At 37.7% G+C, this 21,513-nt stretch overlaps 1 protein-coding gene across 1 annotated transcript in view; it reads left to right on the top strand.

The window, feature by feature from the left end:
* Window positions 1-21,513, top strand: part of BBOF1 (basal body orientation factor 1) — a 66,450-nt gene that overhangs the window by 36,567 nt on the left and 8,370 nt on the right. Inside the window, exons 6-12 of the mRNA XM_037832310.1 lie at window positions 2,711-2,781; window positions 3,588-3,732; window positions 4,830-5,323; window positions 8,332-8,433; window positions 18,121-18,195; window positions 19,604-19,718; window positions 20,135-20,189. Of these exons, the coding sequence (XP_037688238.1) occupies window positions 2,711-2,781; window positions 3,588-3,732; window positions 4,830-5,323; window positions 8,332-8,433; window positions 18,121-18,195; window positions 19,604-19,718; window positions 20,135-20,170 (1,038 nt within the window). The 3' untranslated portion in view covers window positions 20,171-20,189. The remainder of the gene's footprint in view (window positions 1-2,710; window positions 2,782-3,587; window positions 3,733-4,829; window positions 5,324-8,331; window positions 8,434-18,120; window positions 18,196-19,603; window positions 19,719-20,134; window positions 20,190-21,513) is intronic.

Genomic DNA, 21,513 nt, shown 5'->3' with positions numbered 1-21,513 from the left:
ATCAGTTTTAGATAAAAGGAATTGCTTTTAAAAAGTGGCTCTAGGTTTTCAGTTCATGTATTGAATAGCCTGTAGGGAATGAGGCTGTAGCAACATCTTGGTGCCTTCCGTCTGAGGCACTTCTTTGTACTGTTATGACTTGAGCCCCCCAGGAGCGGGTTACTGTCAATTGCCTCTTCTCTGTCTCTTACCCTAAGCTTGATCTCTTTTCTCCTTGGTGTAGCATTCCACAAACAAAGGATAGAAGTGTTTGATCATTTTACAGAATACCTGCTAATATAAGTAGGATTGTTATGTCTGGAGGTGAATGGCTGCTGGCCTTTCTCTCATGGTTGCAGGATGGTTACTGTAGCTCCAAGATTTGTCTGTACTTTAAGGAAGAAAGTAGGCTCCAGCTGTATCTGTCCCTTTTTCCTGGAAGCGTTAAAAACTTTCCCAGAAGCTCCTAACAGATTCATTGGCCAGAACCATGTTATAAGGTATTACTGGGCAAGTGAGTGTTTTATTTTTCCAGCCACTAGTGGAAGGAAAAAAAAAGGTGAGAATGAGTATTGGGTTGGCCAGCCACAGTAGTGTCTGCTTAACTATGTTAAATACAGACCTCATGCCTGTATCTCCTGAAGTGGTTTGACCCCCAGTGCTGCTTTATGGCAGACTTTCCAATAGTCCCTGTTCATTCATCTCATACCTCAGCATGCTTTACCTGGTCATATAAAGGATTTCCCACGGGTCATTGATTTTTTATTTTGTTTTTGTTTTTTGTTTTTTTATTTGTTTGTTTTCCTTTTCCATCTGTTTTATTTTTCTAGGCTGCTCCAGAAAATAAATGAAATGAAACGGCTTAAACAATAGGAATTTATTAGCTTACAGTTGTGAGGCTGAGAAAATGTCTAAGTCAAGTATCATTAAGGCGGTACTTTCTTCCCAGGCGATCCTTGGGGCTCCTCTGCCACGTGGCAACGCACATGGCAGCATCAGCTGGTCTCTTCCTTCTCTTCCGGGTTTCATTGATTTCAGTTTCTTGCTTCTGTGGCTCTCTCTCTCTGTATTCATCCCGTTTATAAAGGACTCAGTAAGAGAATTAAGATCCATTCTGATTGAGGTGGGTCGCACCTTAACTGAAATAGCCTCATCTAAAGGTCCTACTTACAATGGGTTCACACCCACAGAAATGGATTAGATTTAAGAACATGTTTTCTCTGGGGTAGGTATGGCTTCAAGCCACCACACCATCTAATTCTTTTTGTTTCTTAAACCACCACGCCTTTTCCCACCTCCATATTTTTGTACTTGGTACTTCCTCTTCCTAGAATGCTCTTCCTCCAGCTCTGGCTCCTTCTCATTCTTCAATGCTCAAGTGCCATTTCCTCAGACATATTCCATCGGAACCTAAACCTTGATCTAAAATGAACTCCCCCAGTTACTCCCTAGCTCATTATCCCTTTTATTTCATCTATAGCATTTATCTCATCTACTAATTCTCTTATTTACTTGTTAGGGAGGCAGTGTAGCATCAGATTGCCTGCATATGAATCCCTCCTCTGTCATTTACTATTTATGTGACTTTGGACAAGTCACTAACCTCTGTCATTTTCCTCAGTCCTTGTTGGGGATAGTAATAGCATCTGTTTCATAGGGTTGTTGTGAAAATTAATAAATGTGAAGTTCTTAGATACATTGTAAATGTGTATGATACATAGTAAATGCTCAATACATTTTAAGTATTAATATTGCTTATTGTTTGAAGCCCACCCTAGAATACAAGCTCCAAGATGACAAAGACCTTGTCTGTCTTGTTCACCACTGAATCTCTAATATCTAAACCTGGCACACTACTAGTGTTCAATAGCCATTTGTTGAATGATTGAATAAATGACTCATCACATTAGCATTGTATTTAGCAGAGATTCCTCCCAGTTCTGATTTCCAATACTGATGCAGAATTTTTTCTTCTACATTTATATGTCATGTGCTTCTTTAATGGGAAAATTAGGGGGTGCCTTAAGGTGCCTGTGTTCATACTATCCTCTTTGCTGGTAGCCTACTGTCTTTTATTTGAAATTCTAAAATAAGTACTGAAGGTTTTTTTTTTTTTTTTTTACCTTTTTATTTTGAAATAATTTCAAACTTACAGGATGGTTGCAAAAAATAATACAAACTCCATACAGAGAACTTCAAACATAACCCCACCCCCCAGGTACCCAGATCTACCAATTTTAACACTTGCCACCTTTGCCATTTTTCTCTCTCTCCCTTCCTTCCTGCCTTCCTGCCCTTCTTTTCCTTCCTTCCTTCCTGTCTTTCTTTCTTTTCCTTTCTTTCATCTATCTATCTTCTGAACATTTGAGAGCGAGAGCAGGTTGCACACATCATGCTCCTAAACACATAATATTTCCGTATACATTTCCTACAAACAAGGATATTCACTTTGTAATCACCCGAAATACAGTTATCAAGTTCAAGAAATTTAATGTTGATGTAAAGCTTACATTCTCGTTGCGGTTGTTTTATGTTCCAATAATGTTCTTTTGAGACTTTTCTCCTCCATTCTTAGATCCCATCCAGTATCATATTTTGCATTTAACTGTCATTATCTCTTTAGTTTCCCTTTTTTTTTCTAATTGCAGTTTTTTAAAAAAAGTATTTTTATGTATAAAATTTGTTTTTAGAAGTATAGCTCTGTATTTAAACAGACTATTTTATTTTTTAGCACAGATTAGAACAAGACGCTGAAAAGAAGATAATAATGCTGGCTGAGAGAGCCCACCATGAAGCTATTGTGTAAGAGACTGCTTATTCCCTTTGCTTTCTGATAGCCTCTCTGACTTCTCTGCTGGTCTGTTTTGTTCATCTCATATTGTGTGCATCATATTGTCTACCCCTTCTCTCCTGGTTTGTTTTCTTCAAATTTTCTCGTCTACTCTCTCTCTCTTAGTGTTCCTTTCTCTTTGGGGCCCTCCTTCCTTTTTTTTCCCTCCCCTTTTTGTAGCAGCATGATGTGGTGAAAAGAATGTGAGCTTTGAAGTCAGACTTTGGTTCTCAACTTGCATGCTAAATGACCTTAGGAAAATTTCTTAACTTTTTGGAAATTTAATGTCTTCATCTACAAGTGAGTTAATAATACCAGCCTTGCAGGGTTGTCATGAGGTATATTAGTCAAAGTAACACTAATCTGCATTGTATTAAAAAATAAACTCCCAATCTCAATGGTGTCTTTCTTGTGCACATAATCCAATGTGTGTCTGGCAGCTCTTATTCGTTGGTGATTCAGGAACATGAGCTGCTTCCAACTTGGACCTCTGCCATCTTGGGGTTCTTCACTTCCAATCATGTGGTCAGAAGAGAGTATGGAAAACTCATGCCTGCTCTTAACTGCCTTGGACTAGAAGTAATGTCACTCCTCACTTTCCCACTGGCAAGAACTTTAGTCAAATATCCCCGCCTGACTATTCAGTACCCCTCACATGCTAAATAAGTGGTGGCCATTATCATTAATGTTGAGGAGTAAAGCAATCATTGTTCTGGTTTGGTAATATCTAAAATTTAGGCCTGTGTTTTGGTATCTTATATCTATTTATCTATTTCAGGCAATTGAACAATGCTGGAAGAAATGTTTTTAAAGAGAATGTTTATCTCCAGAAAGCTCTTGCATACCATCTGAAGGAAGCTGATAATTTACAAAAAAACTCCCAGAAGTTGCAAGAGACACAAACTTTCCTTTTACATCAAAAGGTTCCCACTATCATTTAAACTTTGTTTCCTATCTTTTTTTTTTTTTTTCCTTCTTAGGATTGGATTGACGAATACTAAGAGTTGAGTATAATAGTGGTATATAAGAATATTGGGACCATCTTCTATTTGGGTGACTTTCCTTATCTGAAAGGATTAAATACGGAATGACTTATAAGAAGTACTACAGTAGGCTTTATAAAGAATGTGTTAGAAACATAAACGTAAAGCTCCTATCCTCTAGTGCTTTAGAATACTCATTTTGCTTTGTGTATAGTGTTGGTCCCGGAATCAATTAGGAATAGGTTCAACTGTGAGTGACAGACCGGACAAAAATAGCTTCAACATATAAGGGTTTATTCTCTCATTTAAAGGAAGCCTGAAGGTAAGTAATCTTGAGCTAGAATGACAATTGCACAAATTCAGTACAAATGCAGTTTCCTTATGTCTGTTCTACATTATGTAGCTTATGTTTTTAGAATCACTTCATGGCCCAGGGAGGCTGTTGGTGCTCCAACCATTACTCCAATCAGCAGGAAGGAAGAGGGACAATAAGGAAAAACATATGACTCTTCCTGGAAGTCTCACACACATTTCCACTTAAATCTCAGAACTTAGTTAACATGCTTATGCTTCAAGGAAGACTGGGAAATATAGGCTTTCAGCTACACTTACTGCCTTCATGAATAAAATTGGAGTTTTATTACTAGGAAAAAAGGGAAAATGGATATTGGGGTAGGCAACTAGCTGACTCCCACAGTTTCTAGGATATAAGCTGTTAATTTAATGTTCTACTGTACAGTATTTTTTATTTTGGAATTAATTACCCTTTTGATAATATAAAGTATTTAGTCTTTAAGAATTTTAGAGGAAAGAAAGTTTCTCAATCAGCAAAATCTGTGGATTGCCCTCAGAAATCCAGACTAGGACCCTAGGACAATTTTTTACTTTCTATTAACAAAATACCAAAATATCACAGTCTCAATCTGGCATCAAACTCAAATCCTAGGAAAAAATGGAAATTAGTGAGGAACTTGTGAGTTCTGGAATGATTAAAGAAAGAAAGTAGTCTCTCATTTCTGTCATCTTTCTGTTTTTAGGAGATCAATGATCTGTTGATTAAGGAAAAGATTATGCAACTCACACAGCAGAAATCACAAATCCAAACTCTTCAGAAGAAGGTGATAAGCTTGGAGACTGCCCTGAGTTGTATGACCAGAGAGTTTGAGGCTGAAGTTTTAAAACTGCAGCAGCAGGCAATAATAGAGAATCAAGCAGGTCAGGTTGAAATTGACAAACTGCAGCAACTTCTTCAGATGAAGGATAAGGAAATGAATCGAGTCAAGAGGCTAGCCAAGAACATATTGGATGAGAGAACAGAGGTGGAAAGATTCTTTTTAGATGCTCTACACCAAGTGAAGCAACAGATCTTGTTTAGCAGGAAGCAGTATAAGCAGATAGCACAAACTGCTTTCAATCTTAAAATGAGAGCAGCATGTGCAGGAAGAACAGAATATCCCAAAATCCGCACATTTGATGGCAGAGAGCACAGCACCAATAGTGTGAATCAGGACCTTTTGGAGGCTGAGAAGTGGTACTAATAATGCTTTAATATCTAGTCTTTTATGCTATTTTTGTGCCCTTTAGAGAAATTAAAAACTCTGAAAAGTTCAGTTTGATAATATCCGAGTATTGAACAGATTATGTAGTAAGTTACTTAAGAATTGTAACCGACTGACTTATCTTTGTAACCCCAATGCTTACAATAGGGTATGGGGTTTTGTAGGTATTCTTAGTAGGACGACCCCCACCCGCCTTTTTCATGACAGAGACTTGTTAAAGAGACTATTTATCCCATAGAATGCCCTTGTAATATCTTTTAATTTGTTAATCATGTTCCCTGTCTTAGTTTGCTAATGCTGCAGAATGCAAAACACCAGAGATGGATAGGCTTTTATAAAATGGGGGTTTATTCCGCTACACAGTTACAGTCTTAAGGCCACAAAGTGTCCAAGGTAACACCTCAGCAATCGGGTACCTTCACCGGAGGATGGCCAATGGCGTCCGGAAAACCTCTGCTAGCTAGGAAGGCAGCTGGCGTCTGCTCCAAAGCTCTGGCCTCAAAACGGCTTTCTCCCAGGACGTTCCTCTCTAGCAAGCTTGCTCCTCTTCAAAACATCACTCCCAGCTGCACTCAGTTCCCTCCCCCCGAGTCAGCTCATTTATATAGCTCCACCGATCAAGGCCCACCCTGAATGGGCGGGGCCATGCCTCCATGGGTACATCTCATCAGAATCATTATCCACAGCTGGGTGGGGCACATTCCAAGCAAACCCAGCCATCACCAAAACGTCTGCCCCACAAGACCACAAAGATAATGGCATTTGGGGGACACAATACATTCAAACTGGCACATTCCCTGTAAATTGAGAATGAGTTGTAAAGGCTGGGTTAGAGTCAGGTTAAACATTTTTATAAGCATACTTTAAAAATATTTTGTCCCCTTACTATCCTGAGATGAAATTCTTTGGTAATAATATCTAACAAACACATAATTTTTCTAAAAAATCTATATAATGCCCTAACTATAACAATTCTTTGTTGTGAAGAACTATCACATGGATTGGAGGATATCCGATATTGCTCACCCATCATTTATTAACTGAAAGTCCCCACTAATTTCCAAAATACCCTCTAGCAGAGCACTTGAGACAGTTGTAGACTATCAACAATGATTACTTTTGTTTCCTGTCAGCATTTTTGTCTGTTAGAACACTCTTTTCCCTTTAAACAATAGATTAAATTATAATGCATTTTGAAGATAATTCTGAATAAAATTATTTTCTATTCTAGTGCATTTAGATCCTTCAGTGGTTCCAACTTGAGAAATTTAACAGTATTCCCTACTACCATGTGCTTTAAATTATTTTTAGTGGACTAATTTGTAGGTTCTTTTAAATTATATGGCTGTTTGGATGTATCCTGGTTTGCCAGAGCTGCTATGACAAATACCACACAATGGGTTGACTTAAAAAACAAGCATTTATTGTCTCATGGTTTTGAAGCCTGGAGTCCAACATCAGGGTGTTGGCAGGCCACATAGTATTCTGTAGTGCCCTGGTACTGGCTTGCAGCAGTTCTTGGGGTTCTTAGGCTTGCATCTCTGCCCCTATCCCATGGTCTCTTCCTGTGGCTTTCTCTGGCTTCTGGCTTCTGCATCTTCTTCAGGTTTCTGGTATCTACTGACTGACTAGGTCTGAATATCCTCTCTTTATAAGGCCTCCAGTAATATGGATTAAGACCTAACCTGTTCAATTTGGCTACAATTTAACTAATAATAACATCTTCAAAGAGTCCTATTTACAAATGGGTTTCCACTCACAGGAACTCAGATTAAGAACAAGTCTTTTGTGTTGTACATGATGATTCAATCCCCAGCAAGGAGGTTGGACATGCTCAGTAGCCTCTGAAAGTCTCTGAAAGATAAGACTCTCCTTCAAAAATGCCCCATGCTATAGTTTTTTACCTTCTTGCCATATTCAGAAGTTTGTAATACCACTCTTATCATCAAGAGATTTGTTATAATTTCTTCTTTTCATTTAATAAGTCAAGCAAGTTGAGTCCCTACCAGACAGAAGACAGTTTCTTTTATGTCTTCTGTCTACTGTATATTAAGTGGTATACGTTTTCAGAGACGTTATATAAAATGATTGCCCACTTGTTGTTTCAGAAACTTGGATTCTTCCTAATCTGCCTTCTCTGTGACATTTTTGCTACTGAGCAAATTATCTTCTTAACTTGGATGTCCTATTGCCTTTACTAGCGCCTGGCTTTTCTCTCTTCTTACAGCTGGGCAAGAATGGTGGTTAAAATGTTACAATATCTGAGTAAGAGGCAGATTGGGGGAGGACAATTGAAGTATATGGTGAACAAAAGGCAAAGCCTTAACTTTTAAACAAAAATAACCCAATTGACTTCTATTCCAAAATATTTCTTCTGTTATACAACATCAATACAGTCAACTTTTGTAAATAGCAAGCAGATTATGAATCCTCTGGGAAAGTTATAGAATAGATAAAGACCTGCCTTGAAAGCTTAGCTGCATTATTATTTGGTGGTAAGAAAAAGACTAGATAAGTTATATGTTCTTTTCTAAATAATTTTTGTCACACTGTTTTCATAGTAAAATGTTAAAATACAAAAAGAAATGTTAAAAAACAAAAAAATAAAACCTTATCAGTGATTTCACCAAACAACAGGTTTTTTTCCCCCCATGTTTTGACTCCCATGTATGTCTGGATATACAATATTTTATTATAATTTTGTATTTTCTTTATTTGCTAATGTGTGAGCACAAATATTTTTCCATGTTATAATTTTCTTATTTCCACCTTATTGACTACATAAAATTTCAGATTGGCTAGCATACTGATATATTTTTCAACTTTATGATTTTATAAGGACACAGTTTGTAGTCATTACACCCCATAATATTCATTTATGGTACAGGATTTTTTTCCTCATGTTTACAAATTTTATTTTTAAAAGAAGCTTATTTTGACCATATTTTTACCTTTCATTTTTTTCTTTGAAATTCTTCAGGACAAATATTCAAGGAGATGTGGATATTGGAGATCTGACCTGGGAGCAGAAGGAGAAAGTCTTGAGATTGCTCTTTGCAAAAATGAATGGTTTTGTTCCTAGGTAACTCCCTATTTCTGCAGTGAAATACCAACTGTTCTAGTTTGCTAATGCTGCCAGAATGCAAAACACCAGGAATGGATTGGCTTTTAAAAGGAGGTTTATTTGGTTACACTGTTACAGTCTCAAGGCCATAAAGTGTCCAAGGTAACACATCAGCAATCGGGTACCTTCACTGGAGGATGGCCAGTGGTATCTGGAAGACCTCTGTTAGCTGGGAAGGCACATGGCTGGTGTCTGCTCCAAAGTTCTGGTTTCAAAATGGCTTTCTCTCAGGACGTTCCTCTCTAGGCTGCAGTTCCTCAAAAATGTCACTCTTAGTTGCACTTGGGGTATTTGTCCTCTCTTAGCTTCTCTGGAGCAAGAGTCTGCTTTCAATGGCCATCTTCAAACTGTCTCTCATCTGCAGCTCCTGTCCGTCTTGGCTGTAGCAGCTTGCTTCTTCTGTCTGATTTTATGTAGTGCTCCAGTAATTTAATTCAGACCCACCTTAAATGGGTGGGATAACACCTCCATGGGAATTATCCAATCAGAGTCATCACCCACAGTTGGGTGGGGTGCATCTCCATGGAAACACTCCAAGAATTACAGTCTAATTAACACTGATAGGTCTGCCCACACAAGATTACATCAAAGATAATGGTGTTTGGGGGACATTATACGTTCAAACTGGCACACCAAGTTGTTAACAAACTTACAAACCATGTAAGAATAATGGGCTTATTCTTATTTAGAATTAAAAGAATGGGAAGGAGCCAGAAAATATAAGAGTCCCACTGCTTAGCTACTGCAACTCCCAGGGATAAAGAATGAGAGATGAATTGATTGAGTAGGAAAATAAAAAGATGAATTTAAATTAAAGGTTGGAGAATAAAAAATTTAATCTTAGATGTTTAAGATAATGCTTGGGAAGAAGTTACAACATTGCTCAGCTGAATGAGTGGCAACTTAAGAGAAATATAACACTTTATTAAGATTTTATTGGTCTGCAAATATAAGTAAATGATTTTTGAGCTGATTATTAATTAAGGGAATCTTTAATACCAAGAAAGAAACCTTGAAAGGAAAATGAAAATCCAAATAATTATTTTTTAATATTTTTTATTGTGAAATATATTTACAGAAAAGTGATAACTTTCAAAGAATGATTTAACAAGCAGTTATAGAACAAATTTCAAAGAATACTATGGGTTACAATTTTACAATTTGATTTATTTCCTTCTAGCTGTTCTAATGCACTAGAGACTAAAAAAAAATATATATATATATATATATATATTCATACAAAGATTCAGTGTTCATAATACTTGTTAAATCCTATCTTGTCTTGAGTGTTGCTACTCCTCCCTCTCATTCAGTCAGTGTCTCAATCTTCAGGGATATCTGGGCAGTGATCACCCTAACTCATTCATATTGGAAATGGGTGTCAACATCATGGGGAAGAGGGATGCATCTGGTTGATGTTCTTGAAGAGGCTGTTGGCGTAGGAACACTCTGGAGGATTTAAATTTCTGAGAAGTAAACTTAGTGAGTGAAACTTTTATAGAGTCTCAGATGGGATCTGGGTATTCTTTAGGATTTTCGGGACTACCATTGATTTGGGCTTGGCATACTGTGGCCATTTAGAATATCTAGCTGAAACTTGCTTAAGAGTAACCTACAGGATAGCCTCTTGACTCCATTTGAAATCTCTTGGCCACTGAAACCTTATCTTGTTATCTTTCTTTTCCCCCTTTTGGTCAAGAAGGCACTCTCAATTCCTCGATGCAAGGGTTAGGCTCATTCCTAGGAATTGTGTTCCATGTTGCCAGGGAGACTCACTTGCCTGGGAGTCATGTTCCATGTATGGGGAGGGTAATGAGCTTATTTACAGAGTTGGGCTTAGAGAGAGTAAGGCCACATCTGAGCAACAAAGGAGGTTCTCTAGAAGTTGACTCAGGCATAATTATAGGTAGGCTTAGCCTCTCCTTTACAGCCATAATTTTCACAAGAGCAAGCCTCATGATCAAGGGCCTGACTTATTAAGTAGGTGGTTCCTAATTTACATAGCATGTATTCTGTCCAAGATATGCCTCACACCATCTTCACTTAGTTCTACAATCACCATCACTCTTAATTTTAAACAATATATCATAACCCAAAACAAACCAAAGCTCTTATCACCCCCTTGTTACTTATCCCTAGTATTAGTTTGGTACTAGTAAGGAATTCCTAGTAAATATATTCCATAGTATGCAATAAGTAGTTTTCCCCATATACCACTCTGTTGTTAACTCTTTGTACCAGTGTCATACTTAGAAGTAGATCATGCAAGCAGTTAATTATAAATATTTGGAGTGCTAATCTATGAGATACATGCCTTACAACAACCCCTTTCAATTATGTTCACCTTCAGTATGGTACTGATACTTAAAATTCCATTAATGAATCATCATCACCCCTGTCAATTCCCACACTCTTAAGTTCAACCTCCTTAACAGGTCTGTACATATTAGGTAATCATTCCCCCCTTCTCTAGCTGCTATCTATCTCTAGGTCCCCCATATTCTACATTTTAAGACTGATTTTACATTATTCAGGGAGTTCATGTTAATGATAACATACAATATCTCTCCTTTTGTGTCTGACTTCTTTCACTCAGCATTATGTCCTCAAGGTTCATCTATGTTGTCACATGTTTCAGGATCTCATTCCTTCTTACTGCTGCATAGTATTCCATTGTATTATATACCATATTTTGTTTATCCACTCATCTATTGAAGAAGACCTGGATTGTTTCCATCTTTTGACAAGTGTGAATAATGCCTCTATGAACATCAGTGTTCAAGTGTCTGTTTGTGTCACTGCTTTCAGATCTTCTGGGTATATATCAAGTTGTGGAATTGCTGGATTATAGAGTAACTTGTTATCTAGTTTTCTGAGAAACCACCGAGCTGTCTTCCACAGCAGCTGTATCATTATACATTCTCACCCGCAGTGGATAAGAGTTCTGATGTCCCCACTTCCTCTCCAGCATTTGTAGTTTCCTATTTGTTTGATGGCAGCCATTCTTATTGCTGTGAGATGATATCTCATTGTGGTTTTGATTTGTATTTTCCTAATAGCCAGTGAAGATGAACATTTTTTCTTGTGTTTTTAAGCCATTTGTATTTCCTCTTCGGAAAAATGTCTTATATCTTTTGCCCATTTTATAATTGGGCCGTTTGTACTATTGTCATTGAGTTGTAGGATTTCTTTATATATGCCAGATATCAGTCCCTTATCAGATATATGGTTTCCGAATGTTGTCTCCCATTGAGTTGACTGCCTCATCACCTTTTTGACAAAGTCCTTTGGGGCACAGAAGCTTTTGATTTTGAGGAGTTCCCATTTATCTATTTTTTTCTTTCTTGCTTGTGCTTTGGGTATAAGGTCTAAGAAGCTACCTCCTATTACTAGGTCTTGAAGATGTTTCCCTATATTATCTTCTAAGAGTTTTATGGTGCTGGCTCTTATATTTAGATCTTTGATCCACTTTGAGTTAATTTTCTATAGGGTATGAAGTAGTGGTCCTCTTTCATTCTTTTGGTTATTGCTGTCCAGTTATCTCAGCACCATTTGTTGAAGAGACTATTCTGTCCAAGTTCGGTGGATTTGGGGGCCTTATCAAAAGTCAACTGACCGCTGTAATTAAATGGTGATGGTTGTACAACATTGAGAATGTGCTGGAAGTCATGAATTATACACTTTAAAATAGTTTAAATGGCGAATTTTATGCTAAGTGAATTTTACCTCAATAAAAAGAAATTATTTCTTCTCAAAAAAAGAAAAGATTAGTTGACCATAGATCTGAGGATCTAGTTCCAAACTCTCAATTTGAGCCTATTGATCAATATGACTAGCTTTGTGCCAGTACCGTGCTGTTTTAACCACTGTGGCTTTACAGTAGGCTTTAAGGTCAGGAAGTGTAAATCCTTCCTCTTCATTCTTCTTTTTTTAGAATGTTTTTGGCAATTTTAGGCCCCTTTCCCTTCCAAATAAATTTGATAACTAGCTTTTCCAACCTGCAATGTAGGTTGTTCGAATTTTGGTTGGAATTGCATTGATTCTGTAGATCACTTTGGGTAGAATTGACATCTTAGTGACGTGTAGCCTTCCTATCCATGACCACAGAATATCTTTCCACTTATTTGGGTCCTCTGATTTCTTTTAGTAAAGTTTTGTTATTTTTCTTTGTAGAGATCTTTTACATCCTTGTTTACATTTATTCCTAGATACTTGACTCTTTTAGTTGCTATTACGAATGGAATTTTTTTCTTGTTGCTTCTTCAGTTAGGTCATTACTAGTTTATGGTAACATTACTGACTTTTGCACATTAAACTTGCATCCTGCCACTTTGCTGAATTTGTTTATTAGCTCAAGTAGCTTTGTCATCAACTCAGGATTTTCCAAATATACGATCATGTCATCTGCAAATAATGACAGTTTTACTTCTTCCTTTCCAATTTGGATGTCTTTTATTTCTTTTTCTTGCCTAATTGATCTGGCTAGAACTTCTAGCACAATGTTGAATAATGGTGGTGACTGTGGGCATCCTTGTCTTGTTCCTAGAAGTCTTTCAGTCTCTCACCATTGAGTACTAGGCTGGCTGTGGGATTTCCATATATGCCCTTTATCATATTAAGGAAGTTTCCTTCAAGTCCTACCTTTTGAAGTGTTTTTATCAAAGTAGGGTGCTGAATTTTGTCAAATGCTTTTTCAGCATCTGTTGAGATGATCATTTGATTTTTCCCTTTCGGTTTGTTAATGTGTTGTATTACATTGATACATTTTCTTAGGTTGAACCACCCTTGCATGCCTGGAATGAACCCCAACTTGGTGGTGTATAATTCTTTTAATGTGTCTTTGGATTTGATTTGTCAGTATTATGTTGAGAATTTTTGCATCTATATTCATTAAGGAGATTGATCTGTAGTTTTCCTTTCTTGTAGTATCTTTATCTGGTTTGGTATTAGAGTGATCTTGGCTTCATAAAATGAGTTAGATAGTGTTCCTTTTTTTTTTTTTTTTTTTAAAGAGTTTGAGCAGGAATGATGTCAGTTATTTTTGGAATGTTTAGTAGAATTTCCCTGTGAAGCCATCTGGCCCTGGGCTCTTCTTTTTAGGAAGATTTTTTTTATTCAATTTTATTTAGATATATTCACATACTATACAGTCATCCAAAGTGTACAATCAATTGTTCACAGTACCATCATATAGTTGTGCATTCATCACCCCAATCTATTTTTTGAACATTTTCCTTGTACCAGAAAAAGTGAAAAAAAGAATAAAAAATAAAAATAAAGAACAACACCCAAAACAGCCCCCCACCCTGTTTTTCATTTAGTTTTTTTTTTGTCCCCATTTTTCTACTCACCCATCCAGACACTGAATAAAGGGAGTGTGATCCATAAGCCTTTCACAATCACGCTGTCACCTCTTGTAAGCTACATTGCTATATAATTGTCTTCAAGAGTCAAGGCTATGGGGTTGCAGTTTGATAGTTTCAGGTATTTACTTCTAGCTTTTCCAATGCATTAAAATCTAAAAAGGGTTATCTATATAGTGTATAAGAATGCCTACCAGAGTGACCTCTCGACTCCATTTGGACTCTCTCAGCCACTGAAACTTTATTTCATTTCGCATCCTTTAGGAAAATTTTTGATGACTGATTGGATCTCTTTACTTGTGATTTATTTGTTGAGGTCTTCTGTTTCTTCTTGGGTCAGTCTAGGTTGTTCATGTGTTTCCAGGAAATTGTCTGTTGCCTCTAAGTTGTCTAGTTTGTTGGCATACAGTTGTTCATAGAATCCTCTTATGATTTTTTTGAATTTCTTCAGGATCCATAGTAAAGACCTCCCCTCATTTTTGATTTTATTTTTTTGGGTCTTCTTTCTTTTTGACTTTGTCAGTCTAGCTAAGGGTTTGTCAATCTTGTTGATCTTCTCAAAGAACCAACTTTTTGTTTTATTGATTCTCTCTATTGTTCCTTTGTTCTCCAGTTCTTTTGTTTTTGCTTTAATCTTTGTTATTTCTTTTCTTCTACTTGCTTTAGGGTTAGATTGCTGTTCATTCTCTAGCTTCTTCAGTTGTTCAGTTAGGTCTTTGGTTTTAACTCTTTCTTCCTTTTTAATGTATGCATTTAGAACTATAAATTTCCCTCTTAGCACTGCCTTTGCTGCATCCCATAGGTTTTGATATGTTGTGTTCTCGTTTTCATTTGTCTCAAAATATTTAACAGTTTCTCTTGCAGTTTCTTCTTTGACCTACAAATTGTTTAGGAGTGTGTTGTTTAATCTCCAAATGTTTGTGAAAATTCTGGTTCTTTGGGGGTTATTAATTTCCAGCTGCATTCCATTGTGGTCAGAGCATGTGCTTTGAATAATTTCAGTCTTTTAAAATTTGTTGAGACTTCTTTTTGCACCCCAGCATATGGTCTATCCTGGAGAATGTTCCATAAGTGCTAGAGAAGAATGTAGATCCTTGTAAATTGGGATGCAACTATCTATACATGTCTTTTAAGTCTAATTCATTTATCACATTGTTTAGGTTTTCAATTTCCTTATTGGTCCTCTGTCTAGTTGTTCTTTCTATAGAAAAGAGTGGTGTATAGAAGTCTCTCACTATTATTGTAGAAACGTCTATTGCTTACTTCAGTTTTACCAATATTTGTCTCGTACTTTGGAGCACCTTGATTGGATGCATAAACATTTATAATTATTATTTCTTCTTGTTGGATTGTTCCTTTATTAATATATAGTGTCCTTCTTTGTCTCTTAAGACATCTTTGCATTTAATGTCTGTTTGTCTGCTATTAATATACCTACTCCATTTTCTTTTGGCTGCAGCTTGCATGGAGTATTTTTTCTATTCTTTCACTTTCAATCTCTTTGTGTCATTGGTTCTAAGATGAGTCTCTTGTAAAGGGCTTATCGATGGATCATACTTTTTAATCCATTCTGCCAGTCTGTATCTTTTAATTGGGAAGTTTAATCCATTAACAAAGTTATTACTGTAAAGGCAGTTCTTGAACCAGCCATCTTATCCTTTGATTTTTACTTGTCAAATCTATTTTTTCCCCCTCTCTCTTTTTCCTTTGAGTTACCATTATTAATACTTTTCAATTCTGTGCACTTCTTCAGACCTCTCTCTCCTTTCTTTTTGTTTCAGCTGGCAGAACTCCCTGTAGTATTTCTTGTAGGGCAGTTCTCTTGTTAAATTCTTTCAGAATTTGTTTGTCTGTGAAAATATTAAACCCTCTCTCATTCTTGAAGGAGAGCTTTGCTGGATAAAGAATTCTTGGCTGGCAGTTTTTCTCTCTCAGGATCTTAAATATGTCATACTTCTCACCTCTATGGTGCCCGTTGAATAGTCAGTACTTAGTTTTATGTGGTTTCCCTTGTATGTGGTGAATCACTTCTCTCTTGCTGCTTTCAGGACTTTCTCCTTCTTGTCAGCATCTGACAGTCTGATTAGTATAGGTCACAGAGTGGGTCTATTTGGATTTATTCTATTTGGGGTGAGTCAGGCTTCTTTGATTTGCTTATTTATGTCTTTTTAAGGATTGGGAATTTTTCCCCAACTTTTTTTTCTAATACTCTTCCTAGCCCTTTCTCCTTCTGGGACACCAATGATTCTTATATTTGAGCACTTCATGTTGTCGGTCATTTCCCTGAGTTCCATTTCAAATTTTTCAATTTTTTTTTCCATTTGTTCTTTTGTACATTCACATTCAATTTCCTTGTCCTCTAGTTCACTTATTCTTTATTCTGCCTCTTCAAATCTGCTGTGTCTCTAGTATATTTTTAATTTGATCTGCAGTATCTTTTATTTCCGTAAGATCTTCTGTTTTTCTATTTACTCTTTCCAATTCTTCTTTATGCTCTTCCAGAGTCTTCTGGATGTCCTTTATGTCTTTAGTCAACCCATTGAAGTTGTTTTGGAGATTTGTATATATATACTTCTTTGGTTAATTGCTCCAAGTTCTGTGTCTCCTCCAGCTTTTTAATTTGGTCATTTGGCTTGCCCATATCTTCTTGGATCTTCATATGCTTTGTGATTTTCTGTTGACTTCAGGCATTTGCTTATCTTGATAAGGTTATTTTGGGAAATGCCAGATTATTTGAATATTTTTATGAAATTTGACAGAACCACAGGTTGCTGCAGTGCACTTTCCCTGTCTTCCCAGCAGATGGCGCTCTTGAGCCACCTCTTTCCCTCAAGCCAGCTTTCCCCCAACTTTGCCTATGTGCTGGTTGGGGTCCAAACTGGGTTGAAATCCAATCAGCACCCCAGTTTTCCATGAGCACTGGGGATTGCCAGCCCTGGGGGTGGGGGTGGGCTTTCTGCAGTTCAGCAGGGAGTCTGCTTAAAGGCACAGTGGGTCTGGTGATTCCCATGCCTCTAAGTAGATCATTTGCAGGCTCTGGGGCTGCAAGTCTCGTCCTTCCCTGCCCTCAGCCTGCTCAAAAGTGTCCACTTTTAGTTGGCCCTCAGGGTCCTTGCCCACCATGCACCTGCAAGCCTCTGGGATGGGAGAGGGGCTCCTAGTGCTTCCATGTGGCAGCCTCGCTTATCCCCACTTCTTGCCATGGGTTTCTGTGGAGGAAGAGTAAATATACCAGGTTTTCTGTTTGCGGTCAACACAGGTACACTGGTTCCCAGATTCCCTTATGGGAGCTCATGTCCACAGAACTGAGAAGGGTCATCTCCCCAGCTAATTGCTGAGATGGGTTTTGTGGGAGTAGAGAGCTCCCCTCTCCCCTGCTTGGTGGCCTGCTTGCAGCTGCCAGCCCCGTCAGTGGTCCCGGTTGAATAAACTCACCCCTTCCTTTCAAATGTAATTTCTCTGCTCTTTCAACCAAGTCCCCACTGTATGTCCTAGAGGTCCTTCTCTGGCTGCTCACACACTGGAACTGCTGTTCCAGTCATTTTTTGCCTTTTCTCTAGTTATTCCATGGGGGAGAAGTTTGCTCTGTCTCTCCTATTCCGCCATCTTCCCGAAGTCCCAAATAATTCCTTTTAATGATTAGCCTCGCTCTCTTTTTCTGCTATATTTTTTATAAGTGAGTGTAGCCCTAGTTTTAAATTGTAAAGTGGCTAAAATAAATCAAGCACTTATTGACTGCTTGTTATATACTTAGCACTATATTGGATACTCCTGGGGGTCCAAAAGAATTGAGACATTGCCCTTGATCTCAAAGAGCTTAAAATCTGGTTAACCAAACAAAACCAAACATGAGAAGGAAAAAATTAGGTGGCCCAATAAAGTATAATTGAGTTTAGACAATATGTCAATGGATCACAGTGGTCAGAGGAAACTTTCCTGAAGGTATGGAACTCTGAGGTGCCCTGAACGATAGTGGGAAAGCAGAAATAGCAGGGAGGGTACACCAGGCAGAGGGCTTAGTAGACAGCATAAATCCAGAGGTAGGAACGGGTGTGGGTGTTTAGTAACATTGAGGAAAAATTGTCCATAGATTAAATTATGATGAGCCTTAAAAACCATGCAGAAAAGTCTGAATTTATATCATTGTAGATTCTAGAGTAATGTGTAACCTTCAGCCTAAGTAACTGAAACGTTTCATTTAATGCTTTTTAAGTGTAGTTGAGATGTAGGGCAGGAGGAGCCCCTAAATGCCTTTATGTTTGTTGACTGTTCCCCACCACAGGAAATACAGCCAGAGTTCTAAGCCTCCAGTTCCAGACTACATTGCTTCCAATAATGGAGAAACAAAGGAATTTGGGTAAGATCTCTCTTACCAAAGCAACGAATGTGATTATAATGTGTTTTTTTAATGCAGTCTTATTGAGATATATTCACACACCATATAATCCATCCAAAATATACAATCAGTGGCTTGTAGTATCATCACATAGTTGTGCATTCATCACCACAGTCAATTTTAGAACTCCAAAAAAAAAAAAAAAAGAGAAATAGAAAACCCAAAACATCCCATTCCTCTTGTCCCTCCCTATTATTATTATTTTTTAACAGTTTTATTCACACACCATATAATCCACTCTAAGTATACAATCAGTGGCTTGTGGTATAATCACATAGTTAGGCATTCACCACTACAGTTAATGTGAGAACACTCTCATTTCTTCTGAAGAAAAAAATCCCATCCCTCTTATATCCCCCTGTCATTGACATTTAGCTTTGCTATAGTGCCTTTGTTACAATTAATGCAAGAATATTACAATGTTACTGTTTGACTACAGACCTTAGTTTACATTAATTGTATTTTTCCCCATATACCACCCTATTATTAACACTTTGTAATAGTGACATATATTTTTTCTTATACGTGTAAGAATGTACAATTAACCACCATCATTGTCCTCTCTAGGTTTCGCTAAGTTATACAGTCCCAGTTTTTATCCTCTAGCTTTCCTTCTGGTGACATATATGACTCTATCCTTCCTCTTTCAACCACACTCATACTCAGCTTTGTTAATTACACTCACAATATTGTGCTACCATCACAATATTGTGCTATACATTTCCATACCTTTACAATCAAACTTATTGAACATTCTGTACTCCTTAAGCATCAATCGCCCAATCTCTGCCAACTTTCTATCTCCTGATAACCTGTGCTTTCGACTTTAACTCTCAGAGTTTGTTCATTATAGTTAGTTCATATTACTGGGACCATATTTGTCCTTTCATTTCTGCCTTATTGTGTTCAACATAATGTTCTTGAGTTTCGTTCACATCGTTGCATGATTCACATGTTCATTTCTTTATGCAGCCGCACTATATTCCATTGTATGTACACACCAGTTTGCCTTTCCGTTCATCAGTTGCTGGCTCCTTGGGCCACCTCCATCCATTGGGAATCATGAATAAGGCTGCCATATACATTGGTGTGCGACTGTCTATTCATGTCCCTGCTTTCAGTTCTTCCAAGTATATACCCAGTAATGGGATTGCTAGATAATATGGCAATTTTACACTTAGCTTCCTGAGGAACTGCCACACTGCCCTCTAGAGGGGCTGCACAATTCTACTTCCTACCAACAGGGAATAGGAATATATAATGGTTCTTAAGGGAATTTCTATGTGCTAAAGCTGGGTGAAAGTGGTATGTCTGTTTTTCTGAACCAAGTTCCATGGTTGACATGTCTGTTACTTTATCATTGTTGCAGGGATGAACATAAGCTTCAAGATCATACCTTTATCACCCAGCAAGTTCCAATCTCAGATGCTTCTGATGAATTGCTGCTAACGAGTATTCAAAAAGGATCACAAGAGTCTGACACAGTAAGGAGTCTATAATATAATCAAATGATACACACAACGCCTACCCTTCCCAGTGTAGCCTCTTACTAACTCACAGTTCTTTTCTCTATTGGCCAGGGACTCTTAAGGATCAGTGAAATGAGTAATAGCACTCATATGAGATCATGGAAAATTTTCTAACAATGTCCACACTAACGAAGGCATATTCTACTTAATGAAAATACCTTTTAAGGTAGAAGACCTACAGATTGCCTTTGAAATAAGTAGCCTAGCCAAATATACTATCTTTTATATAGAATAAGCTTTTCTGCCTTCAGTCATATTCAAGGTTCTATGTTTTTATATGCTTCAGTGAGTAAAGAAGGCCTTTGCTGGATTACTTTAGAAGCAGAAAAGACTGAAGGGACATTGAGTAATTGTCACCTTTAATCTTACAGGCTTGCTTTGGAAAAACATTCTCAGGAGAGAGATGAATGCAACAAAGAAACATAGGTAGGTCATTTATAAAATGACTTTTTATAACTCATGGCTTTGGAGAGAAGTGAGAAGTCACTACAACCTAGAAGACAAAGACATTATAAGGAAGTATGACACCATTTGTACCAGTTTGTGTGTGTGTGTATATATATATATATATATATGTATTATGTCCCCCAGAAAAAGCCATATTCTTTAATGCAATCTTGTTTGGGTAGACATATGTGTTAGTGTTGATTAGATTGCAATTCTTTGATTGAGTATTTCCATGGAGATGTGGCCTTAAGATTTTATGGCCTTAATACTGTAACTGTGTAATCAAATAAACCCCCTTTTATAAAAGCCAGTCCATCTCTGGTGTTTTGCAAATGGCAGTATTAGCAAACTGGAACAGATTTTCGTACCAGAGAAGTGGGGTGCTGCTGAGTTTGCAAATACGAAACATGTTGGAATGGCTTTTTAAATGGATAAGGGGGAGATTCTGGAAGAATTGTGAGAAACTTGATAGAAAAGGCCTAGACTGCTTTGAAGAGACTCTGGAAATATGGACTCTAAAGATACTTTTGATGAGGCCTTAAGCAGAAATGATGAATGTGTTGTTGCGAACTGGAAGAAAGTTGATCCTTGTTTTAAAGTGGCAGAGAATTTGATAAAATTGAGTCCTGGTGTCAGATGGAAGGAAGAATTTGAGAGTGACGAGCTGGGATACTTGGCTGATGAGATTTCGAAACTAAAACTTGTGGGTATAGCATGGCTTCTCCTTGCAGCTTATAGTAAAATGTGAGCGGAAAGAGATAAACTTATAACTGAACTCTTGGGTTCAAAGAAACCAGAAACTGATGGTTTGGAAAATTCTGGGCTTCCAGGGGGTGGAACCCCAGAAGCTACAGCGCAACATGAGGATTTAACCAAACATGGAATCCAGCCACCATTTCAGTACGAGCCAGAATCGGAGATGGAGTTATCCAGAAAGGATTTGTGGAAAGTCCTGTTGTCTGACAGCTTTGACCCATGTGCTTCATGTGAAGCTAACAGAATTTTTGCAAGATCTTTATAGACGGAGCCGCTGCCAGTCTGGACTGGAGGAGACAGACAAGGAACAAATTGAAGGAAAAATTTCTTCAAAGACAGAGCCATGGAGGTTGAGGTCTGGAGTCATGAGATCTCGGGCTGGGAAAGTGGAATGGCCCACCCACATGGAAAGGGTGAGTTTGCCCTGGAGGCAGAGCATGGGCCTCCCACCTCGATGTTCAGGAAGAGTTCTGTCACCCCAGGCCTCAAAGAGGGTGGAACACATTCCCCAGGGATGGGGGAGAGCCTGGCCACCACCCCACCGTTC

The sequence above is a fragment of the Choloepus didactylus genome, chromosome 4 (genome assembly GCF_015220235.1).
Source record: "Choloepus didactylus isolate mChoDid1 chromosome 4, mChoDid1.pri, whole genome shotgun sequence".
Lineage (NCBI taxonomy): Eukaryota > Metazoa > Chordata > Mammalia > Pilosa > Megalonychidae > Choloepus > Choloepus didactylus.
The sequence above is the reverse complement of the archived record's forward strand: the minus strand, read 5'-3'. Positions and strand labels throughout refer to the sequence as shown.